Source organism: Chrysochloris asiatica, unplaced genomic scaffold, assembly GCF_000296735.1.
Source record: "Chrysochloris asiatica unplaced genomic scaffold, ChrAsi1.0 scaffold00045, whole genome shotgun sequence".
Taxonomy (NCBI): domain Eukaryota; kingdom Metazoa; phylum Chordata; class Mammalia; order Afrosoricida; family Chrysochloridae; genus Chrysochloris; species Chrysochloris asiatica.
In genome coordinates this window covers 15,425,821-15,436,548 of record NW_006408563.1, presented here as the reverse complement: position 1 = coordinate 15,436,548, position 10,728 = coordinate 15,425,821, and the positions used below count along the sequence as shown (strand labels likewise).

At 40.4% G+C, this 10,728-nt stretch overlaps 1 protein-coding gene across 2 annotated transcripts in view; it reads right to left on the bottom strand.

The window, feature by feature from the left end:
- ANKRD44 (ankyrin repeat domain 44) overlaps positions 1-10,728 on the bottom strand; it is a 400,403-nt gene that overhangs the window by 196,390 nt on the left and 193,285 nt on the right. For both annotated transcript variants that reach the window (XM_006862013.1, XM_006862012.1), the window contains one exon: positions 9,280-9,358. In XM_006862013.1, coding sequence (XP_006862075.1) covers positions 9,280-9,358 — 79 coding nt within the window. The remainder of the gene's footprint in view (positions 1-9,279; positions 9,359-10,728) is intronic.

Genomic DNA, 10,728 nt, shown 5'->3' with positions numbered 1-10,728 from the left:
TAGGTGTATAAACGCACACATGCACACACACGGACTCTTGGTATGGCGCTGTGGGTTAATGCGCCAGACTGCAAAGCCGTTTGAACTGCAAGGTTAGTGGTTCAAGCTCACCAGCTTCTCCTCGGAAACCCTATACAGGGGCGCTATGGGTCGGAACCAACTTGACGACACTTAACAACAACAACATACACACATATATAAATTTACACCCACATATGTACATTTGTTCTGGTGTGGCACTTAGGATAGTATAAAGCACTAGACTGCCAGGTCAGTTTAATCTTCAAGGCTGGTGGTTCAAATCTACCAGTCGCTCCTTGGAAACCCTAAACAGGGTCGCCATGAGTAGGAACTGACTTGAAGGCGTTTAAAAACAGCAACATACATACAGTAACAACTGTGAAAGCCAGAGCTGTTTAACGTGGATGTTGAAACCTTTCAGAGAAGAGGAACCTCAAATATTTCTGCCAATAGAAAGCAGCAGCCAAGTGGTAAGAGTGCTCCCTGCCAAAGGTGGTAAACTTGAGCAACCCAGTAAAATAGGCCATGTTGTGAAGTTCTGGCTGTTCCAGGCTCACGATACAGTATCATATACAAAGGGACTTCAAAAAGCTACCAGAACAATTCCATTGCCTTTTTATTTTAGTTTTTATTGTGAACTGAGTGATAGTTTACATGGTAGAACATCACTTTTACACTAATCATTTCATTGCAATCATTACGATCTCCTCCGTGCATCGTCATTCAACAGTATTTGCTGATGTTCCGTCTGTTTTTTCCATTATCTTTTAATTCCATTTTCCATGAAATTTTGAATCCCCTTTGTATATGTATCTATATACATACACACACAAATATCATGTGCATACATATAGAGTCCTGGTGTGGCACTATGGGCTGCAAAGTCATTTGAACCGCAAAGTCAGTAGTTCAAGCTCACCAGCCGCTCCCCGGAAACCCTTTACAGGGTTCACTATGGGTTGGAATCGAATCGACGACACTTAACAACAACATAATCATATAGACATGTAATCACATACATCATTTTGTTTTATTTTAAATTATTAAGTGAATGTATATACATATAAATGAGGGGCTTTGAATATATTCCAGAAGGGGCCTCCGCAAAGTATCAGAGGTAAACAATTTCCCAATAAATATATACTGATGTCAATTAGATTTCAAACAAATCTTGTAAAGTTGAATTCTGATGAGGTCTGGGCTGAGGGGATTGGTAGAAATGTGTTTATCCAAGAATTTCAAATATTTCTGTAGGACAAGCTTGATATTTTGGTAGGAAGAAGTCAGCTTCTATGGAGCTTTTGAACAGAGACAGATTAAGCCAATGTGGATTGCTCGAGTCTTCCTCAGACTCTGAGCTGGGCAGAAAGATTCAAGCGCATGTCTAAACCAGTTTACACTGCTCAGCTCTCTATGAGACACGTCACCATTCTGAAGCATCAAGCTGCGACTGAACATATTCATGGGAAAGCAAAGTTTGTTCTTCTTTGATGACAACTCACAATTCTCCACAATCACAAACCTGCCAGTCTATTTTTGAACCACTGTGATACCCAATACAAGCTTCCTCTTTGGGGAGTCAGTGTTTTGCTCATCTTCTGGTCAAAGATTAAAAGTTTTGTGAAAGCGCTACAAAAGGGGGAAAGTAAAAACACACACATGCGATGTCTTTGCAGTTGTCTGTTTGATGTACTGTGGTGGCAGGCAAATTGCTATGGCGTCAGACACTATGCACTAGTATTTCCAACACAGTAGGGGCACCCATGAAGACAGGTTGTAGGGGAGCTTCAAGACCAAGTCAGACGAGGAAGAAAGCCTGACCATCTACTTCCAAAATCAAGTAAAAGCCCTTACGGACAACAACAAAATATTGCCCAGTACAGTGCTGGGGGATGACCATAGTTTGGAAGGCACTCCAAATGCCGGGCACAGTGTCCACAACAATGGACTCTAGCATACGAGTGGCCATGAAGACTGGGCAGGATCGGGCACTATTGCTTTCTGGTATACATGAATCAGGGTCAACGGGACTACCACTAACACCTCTGGACGATGGGGAGTAAAGCTCAGGTGAGAGATGACAGGAGGGATGAATCAAATAGACTAGGAAATAAGACCTCTTACTTCTGTACTGAGGACAGGCAGTACAAGGGAAGGATCGCAAGGCCAAGGGCTGGGAAAGTGAGTCCAGTTGAAGCAGGGGCTGTCTAGTCATGCAGCCAGTGTCAGCTGACAGAGCGAAAAAAAAAAAAAAAAAAAAAAAAAAGCCTTCTAAAGAGGCAGTTGGAGACTTTCATGGGTAAATGTGAGCTGGAAGTGTGGTTTAAGAAAATAACACATCATAGAACTTACACTATATTTTTTTCTTTAACTGAAGAAAACCAAATACCATCTACAACAATAATTATAGCTAACAAAAACAATAATTCCTAAAAGCAGAGAGAGAATTCCTGTCACCATTTCCAACTCTGATTTGATTGGTTAAGAAGAAACCAAGTACACTTTTTTAAATCTCCAGGCCCCCAGGTTGTTAGAATATGCTGTCAAGATTGAAAGCCACGGATAAACTGTTGCTTAGTTGATTGAGCTGAAAATGACTTAAATTCTAATTTCATTAACTATAGCCAGGCAACTCACCTGGGAACGCTCAAGTCCCACAACCCAAACCAGGGCTTTAGAATGGGTTCATTCCAGGTCAACCCTCTGCTGAGAACTTGCAATCCCATCCAGATCGTCCCTGGTGGGTGCAAATGGTTAACATTCTCAGTGCTAACTAAAAGGTTGACGGTTAGAGTCCACCCAGAGTCACCTCACTAGTGACCTCCTTCAAAAAATCAGTCACTGAAAATCTTACTCTCATACACATGGGGTCACCATGAGTCAGAAGCAACTCGATGTCAACTCGTTTTATTTCAAGGATGCTTGGCAGCACAGAGTTAGGCATTGAGCTGCCAACCGCAAGGTCAAGAGAGAAAGATGAGACTGTTTTCCTCTCATGAAGACTGACAATCTCCAAAACCCTACAATGGGATCCTATGAGTCGGAATTGACTCAATGGCAATGGACTTTGTTTGGGGGTATCTGGTTGAAAGAGAAATTCAGAGTTATTGTCTCAATTGAATTAACTAAGTCAGAAGTTATAAAAATTGGCAACGAACCTATCTGACTTCATTCTTTGATGACACAAGTAATGCACAGATGGATTCTTCTTTTTTTTTAAAAAAGTAGATCATTATAAATTTAGGTACTATCCCTTTGATGGACTCTCCCCACTTCTTTAGTTACCCACCACCAAGTATGGCATGTACACTTGTTGTTGTTAAGTGCCGTCGAGTCAGTTTCAACCCATAACGACCCTGAACAGGGTTTCCAAGGCTGTAAATCTTTATGGGAGCAGAAAGCCTCATCTTTCTCCCGCAGAGCGGCTGGTAGTTTCGAACTGCTGACCTTAAGGTTCGCAGCTTAATTCGTAACCACTATGCTACCAGAGCTCCTTGGCATGTACACTTACAGGTGCTTTTTTGTCTCGTTTGCAAATACATGTTGTTGTTGTTAAGTGCCGTCGAGTCAATTCCAACCCATAGCTACCCTGTATAGGGTTTCCGAGGAGCAGCTGGTGAGCTTGAACTGCCAGCCTTGCAGTTCAAACAGCTTTGGAGTCTGGCACATTAACCCTCAGCACATGTACCCATAGAAAATCTAGAGAACTAAGCTGAATGGCAAATACCAGTGTTCACTGTAGCACAACAATTTTAAAAGGAAAATGTATACCATTGCTGTATATGTTTTTCATAATTGTATTATATTGTGTTGAACTCCAAATTTGCTTTGTTTTACTCAGTATACATGTTTTATACTTAGCAATGTTGATACTAAAACATGTCCATTCCTTTTCAGCTAATCCACCAAATAAACAGACCACATTTTTCACATATTCCCTCTATTGACAGATATTTAAATTGTTTCTAACATTTCACTATTTAAACAACATTGCTATAAACATATATAAAATGAATCCTTGTGCAAATATGTATGTATTTGTCTAGGATAGACCACTAGATATGGACTTTCTGGGTCACAGGGAATGTGTACTCCGGGTTTTGATAAGTACTGTGAATCCTCCAACAGTGTATAAAACTACTGAGTTTCTCCATCCTCGCCAATACTGAATATTATTAGTTGTTTTAGGGTTTGCAAATCTTACGGGAATAAAATGGCATCTAAGTTTTGCATTTTCTTTTTAACATATTTACTGGTTATTTGTAATTCATTTTCTGAGACTTGCTTGTTCCTGTTCTCTGCCTACTTCCTTTGTTTTTCTATTATAATACATTTACATGATATTATTGCTATTTTAGGAGTCCTGATGTGGCGTTGTAGGATAAACACTGGACCACAGGTCAGTTTGAACTGAAACGTCGGTGTTTCAAACCTCCAGCCGCTCCTCATATAAACCCTATACAGGGTCACTATGAGTGGGAATCAAGCTAACAGCACTTAACAACAACAACATTGTTATTTCTATTATTATAATTTGTATACTCTAGAAATCTCTAGCTTAATGTAGCTCCAAATGTGGCTTGCAGTATTAAGATTTTTCCAAGAAGAAACATGAACTGTCAGGTGCTCATGCTGCAAAGCATGCTGGGCATCACCGAGCAACACCATCCAGTGAGCAGCAGTAGCAGCAGTAGCATTGTCTGTGAGCTGCTTTGGAATCACTTGAGGAATTTAATGATAATTAGGAATCTAGGAAAAGGCTTCTTTCCGTCACTGTTTAAGCCCTCCACTCATCCTCTTCAAAAGGTCGAGTAGCCAGCTGCCAGGAAAACAACCTCTTCCCTCCCCACACACACACAAAAATTATGATTCCAAAATCAGAGTTATCTGAACAGAGATCCAGGCAGCACTTCATCAGTGTCATCTCCTGCTGTTTGGCTTCCTCATCCTCTTCCTCTGAGCTATCACAGCGCCTTGTTTATGTGTCAGAGGGAGACTCTGACAGGGCTCAGGACTGAATATTTATAACTGATTTTTTTGAAAGGAAGCTTCATGTTCTGTACCTGCCTGTCGAGTTCTCATTGTGCACTGAAGGACATGGTCTGCATAGCTAATGATTTCAAGGCAGATGCCTTTTACCCAAGGACATTTTATGAAAGCTTAAACATGAAAACAAGTGCTAGCCGAGGCGGATTCTTCAGAAACAGAGTCCAAGGAAAAGCCAGCAAACACAAGCTCTAGTTGCAAATTAAGTATGCCCTTATCTTATCCCTATTACCTCTTGATTGTATTTTCACGGGGTCAGAAATAAAAGAAACTCTGGGCATATTTTCCAGAGGCAGCATTTGTGTTCTCATCTAAGAAGAAGTAGAAAGTAGAGAAAAAGAAATGGTATGGGCCAGGGAACTGAAAATCTTGCAGATCAAATAGTAAAATTGATTTTTAAGGTTGGCTTTACCTAAACTTTAACTTAATAGTATAAAATAAGTAGATATAAAAAAGAGATCATACATATCAAGTGTAACTATAATATAATGAGATCACTTTACTATGGATTTAAAAACAACAACAAACCTACCAATCTTATTATAACACAGGAGTGCTCTCCTTCGAGGTAATTACCTTGGAAAAGTGTATGATAATTCCAAGTACGCAGCAATTGCTCAAAACATTTTTCAAGCTCTCCTTGGAGTTGCCTTTAGAGTCAGTTTTACACACCCACAAGAGAGTGATTCATTACTTAATAATCACCCCACATTTGGGACCTCAAACCTTCACTGCCTGGTTCCAACACCCATCACTCACCAGACAAAAAAATCAAATCCATCTTCAAAGGATGGATATTTATCATGCACAATGGAATAAAAGAATGATGTGCTACTGGCTCTCGAGGCAATTTGTCTTGAGAGTGGAAACCACATTTTGGAAATCACAGAAAATCGCTTTGCAGGCATACCACTTGATTGATAGCGTTAAGTTCTAATAAATTTATAATTTTTTACTTGGTAGTTACACTCTGCAACCACCCCCTTGTTCAAGGGAGGTACTTCCAGTTTTCTTCCACCAACCCAGGGCTCTCACACCTCATGCCTATAGTGTTTTTCTTTGGGGCATTGTCATTTTTCTGTGTGCTCTGCTTTCTACAGCTCAACCCTAGGTCTCTAAATCCTTAGCTACTGATTGGTTCACATTGATGTAACTCAGACATCTCCCTGAGAATGACTTAATAAGCACTTGACCTTCTCTCTGCCTTAATCCTGACTCGGCCAGTTTCCAAACAGGAGCTATAGTCAATAATGCTAGAATCTGGACTGCAAGCTATAAGAAGGCACAATTTACAAGACAGGAGTTCCTCCACAAGACCTGGTCTTCCCGGTCTGCTCAGAGGCAGTCAGGGTTCCACCGCCTGGCTAACAGCAGATAACTTTCATCAGAATTTGGTGGGTTGTAAATTAATACACAGCACATAACCACCACCACCACCAAATTAATACAACCATAAAGAATAAAGCTGTAACGGGCTGTTCTGATAGGACCAAATTATTCGTCAAAACGGAAATGTTTAGCATCTCATTCATTATTAAACTGGAAAACAGTTTAGTTGGATTCCTGCAAGGGTCAGCCTATAGATGCAAGCTCAGATATGAAATTATCATGTTCTTTTAATGATTTTTTAAAAAATAATATATATATTGGATAAAGGACTTCAGAGAAAATAAAAGCCACGCAAATAAGAGTTTGCCTAAGTTTCTATAGTCGAGTAAAATTTCTGAAGGGTTTCCCCCCTTCTCTTCCATGCCCTAAATCTTCCTAAGCCAATAAGGAGAAATTCCACAGCAACTGTGACCCAAAATTATACTACAAAGATTAACAGCTGTGTAATTCCAAGACCAAACAGGTGTACAGGTCAAGATACATGAAACGGCCATGCCTCTCCCAGCTCGCTCTCTCTGCTGAGTTTGCTAGAGTTAAAGATGGGTTGGTGATTAAAGATAGGGTGATGTGAAACCAAACCAATCCAAACAAACAAAAAACAAAGCTGTTGCCACTGAGTTGATTGTAATTCAAAGTGACCTGACAGAACACGATAAATTGCTCCATAAGCTTTCTGAGGATTTTGCAGAAGCAGATTGCCACATCTTTCTTCCACAGAACAGCAGGGTTCAACTGCTAACTTGAGATAAGTAGTCAACTTTGAGTGGTATGCATAGCTGGTTGGGACCATGAGGTGTCATACTATAGAATTCTTTATTTTACAGCACAACTGATCTGAACTCTGCCTACAATGTTCCATAGGCCAATTTGAACTGCTGGGGCAACCAGCCAGGCATGCCCTGGCTCTTAGCCATCGCCTGTGCCAATACAATACGCATTTGTTTAGAACTATACAATACACATTTGTTTGGAACACAGCCTTGGAATATCTTTAGATTGTCGGAAGAAAGGCCTGTTCTTTACAACACAAGAATGACTGGATTTTTGTGACTGTCACAAGTACAGGGCACACATGTTTGACGACAAAGAATACTCATTTTCTGAATCTACTTCAAGAACATGAAAGCAAGAAACATAAGGCAACGTAAATCTCCTGGTGTGTAACAACATACATAGTTCATGTTTCTTTTCTACAATGTTCTCCCCATATCTGCTTGAATACAGGTATCAGCTCCTACTTCTGTACAACTTCTGGCTTTAGAATGCCACTGTTTCCCTTCATGACCTCAAACAAAGGCACAACTTTAGTATAGGTCTTTTGTAGTCTGTGGGAAGAAGCATTTCCTCCAGATTTGAATCTCCTCAAATAAAAAGGAGGAAGAAAAAAGACAGCCTGTCTGCATATGATCTACAACTAGACGCATGCAAATGCTCAGAATCACTCCAGGGATTTACTGGCAAATGCTCAAGGGAGAAAGCACATAATGGTTTTGCAAACCTGTTTGGTGAGATGTACTGAACATACAGGATCTCAAAACGAAAGCACTGGCATTTTTTAATATAATGAAATCTCTAAAATAAATGAAAAACGAAAAGACTATTATAACAAACACCAGTGTTTGTTAAAATATTTAACATGACTGCCATATTTACTTCTAATTTTTTTTTTAAATGAAGTAAAATATGACATAGAGATTTGTATATCCTTCCATGTTAATAGCTCATTCTTGTTGCCTTCTCAGAAGCAACGTTATCCAGAAATTGATGTGTTTCTTTTCCATCCATGTTTTTATATTTTGATGACAGTCCACAAACAAAATCTTGTATTGTTTTACAGCATAGCTGAAATATTTATGCAATTTTCTTTTTACAATTAGAAAAGTGAAAAGATATCAAAATGTGTTGAATTTGTCTACGATGTTGGACCTGATTCATCAACCAGGAATCAGATTTTCAAAGTAATGCCTAAGTTTTTTTTTTTTTCTTTAAATGTTTTATTGTGAATTATGTGATAGTTTACATAGGAGAACATTAGTTTTACATTCATTCTATCGTATATCATCTCATTGCCATGGTTACAATCCTTTCCATGCAATCCTTCCCCTGTACCCCCCAGGTCTTCAGCACACAGTCGCTCTCCCTCTCTGGATCTAAAGTCTCCTGCTGCTCCATTGCTCCACGTCATCATCTCTGGCTCCATTTCAGGCATCACTGCTTCTCTGGGTAGGGTCCCGCTCTCTGCTCTTCTTCCTTGATGGTCCTAGGGACCTCCGCTCCTAGACTGAAAAGTTAATCACTCCCCTCCTTGCTATAAAACGTCTACGTTTATATTTCTGACCCTCACAATCAGTCCTGATAACAATTATTCACTATTGTATCACAAGAGACCCGTCTGCATTTCATTGCATCAGCCCCGCCTAGTCAGATTGAATACTGCTCAGTGGAGATTCTACCTTCCTCCAGGCCCTCTGGATCTAGGTTCCCTCTTGAAAGCTTGTAAGCCAGTCACTTCTTGCATTTGTAGCCCCCCACCCCCCATTTTGGGTAGCCAATGTCCAAGTTGCCCATCCCTGTCTACTCTGTGTGTGGAGGGGGTGGGAATGATTCTTGCTGTAAGGACAATGCCTAAGTTTTAATGGAGAAGTAACATTTCAATAAGAACAACTTCTTCATTGTCTTCCATATACTGATAAAAATCACTCATCATGTATACTTCCATGAACATAAGAGAATTTTATTTGGGTTCATTGTGGTAGTCACTCTAGTAAATTGGCCAGTTAAGCCTTTATCTGCAGTTGACTTTTGAGCACAGTGGTTATTTACCTGACAGAATCAGCTGCTCAATGATCTCTGCATCTCCCAAAAACGCGGCCACATGAAGGGGGGTTCGCTTCTCAGAATCCTGAAACAAACAACATCAAAGATATATATGTTAGTGTCAGCTGGAGCTGCCTTTAGTAGACACAGGAACATGTGTCTCCCACTGTGAGATTAATGTTTGTGGAAGAAAACATCTACTCAGGTGAGTTCTCGTTATACATTTTCTCCTAGTATATCCCAGAGTCACATATATGAAGCATTCCATCTTCTGTGTCTATGCATGGTATAAGGAGCTCCAGTGGCTATGTAGTGGAGCTCTGCTAGCCTAGTGGGTTACCCATTGGGCTGCTAACCTTAAAGTCAGCAGTTCAAGTCCATCAGGTACTCCATGGGAGACAGATGAGGAGAAAGGTTTACAACCTCAGAAATCCTAGACAGAGTTGCTATGAGCCAGAACCAACTTGATGGCATACCACTATCACCAGTGGCTCTGTGGAATAAGCTCTGGACTGGTAACCACCAGTTAAAACCCACCAGATGCTCCAAGGGAGAAAGGTGAGGCATTCTGGTTCTGTAAAGATTTACAGCCTCAGAAACCCTAAACAGAGTCACTGTGAGTCAGAATCAACCCAGTGGCAGTAGGTTTTTGGCGTATGCATGGTATAGGAGCCCTGGTGGCAAAGTTACTAAAGCACTCAGCTGCTAACCAAAACGTCAGTGGTTCAAACCCAGCAGTCACTCAGCAGAAGAAAGATGTGTCAGTCTGCTTCTGTAAAGATTGTACTATGCCCTACAGGCTTGCTATGAGTCCAAATCAACTTGATAACAGTGGTTTTGTCTTTTGTTTGTTTGTTTATATATGGTATTTCCTGCATTACTCATTTTACTAAAGCCCTCTTGAGGCCAAGTGTAGACCACTGCTCACTGGATGATAAATTTCAAAACTTCTTTAAGGTAAAAAACAAAAAAAACCTTCCTACTTACTTTAGTAACATAGTCCAAAACGCTCAAAGACTTATTTTCTAAGGAGACATACTGGAAAATGTTTACGAGGACAGTAAACATAAGTACAATCATTGTCTCCCTCCTTTTCATTCCTATTACCTCAAGCCTGAACCATTTCCCCAGAGTCCTTAGGTAGTACAAAAAGCCAGTCCTCTCAGCAGATAACGGGACAGTTGGTGGTTTAAGTCTGCCCAAAGACAGCTAAGGAGAAAGGTCTGCAATCCACAACCAAAATAGTAAGCACTGAAAACCCTATGAAGCACAGTTTTACTCTGTCACATGGTTCAAATGACCTCAAAAGTAAGTTTGAAGGCAATTGGTTAACTGGTAGGCAGCTCACCCTCCATAGAAAACTTATCTAATGCTACTATAGGGAGCAAGGTGGCTCCATACGATAAGCAGTGAACTGCGAATCACAAGGTCCATGGTTCAAGCCCACTGGACACT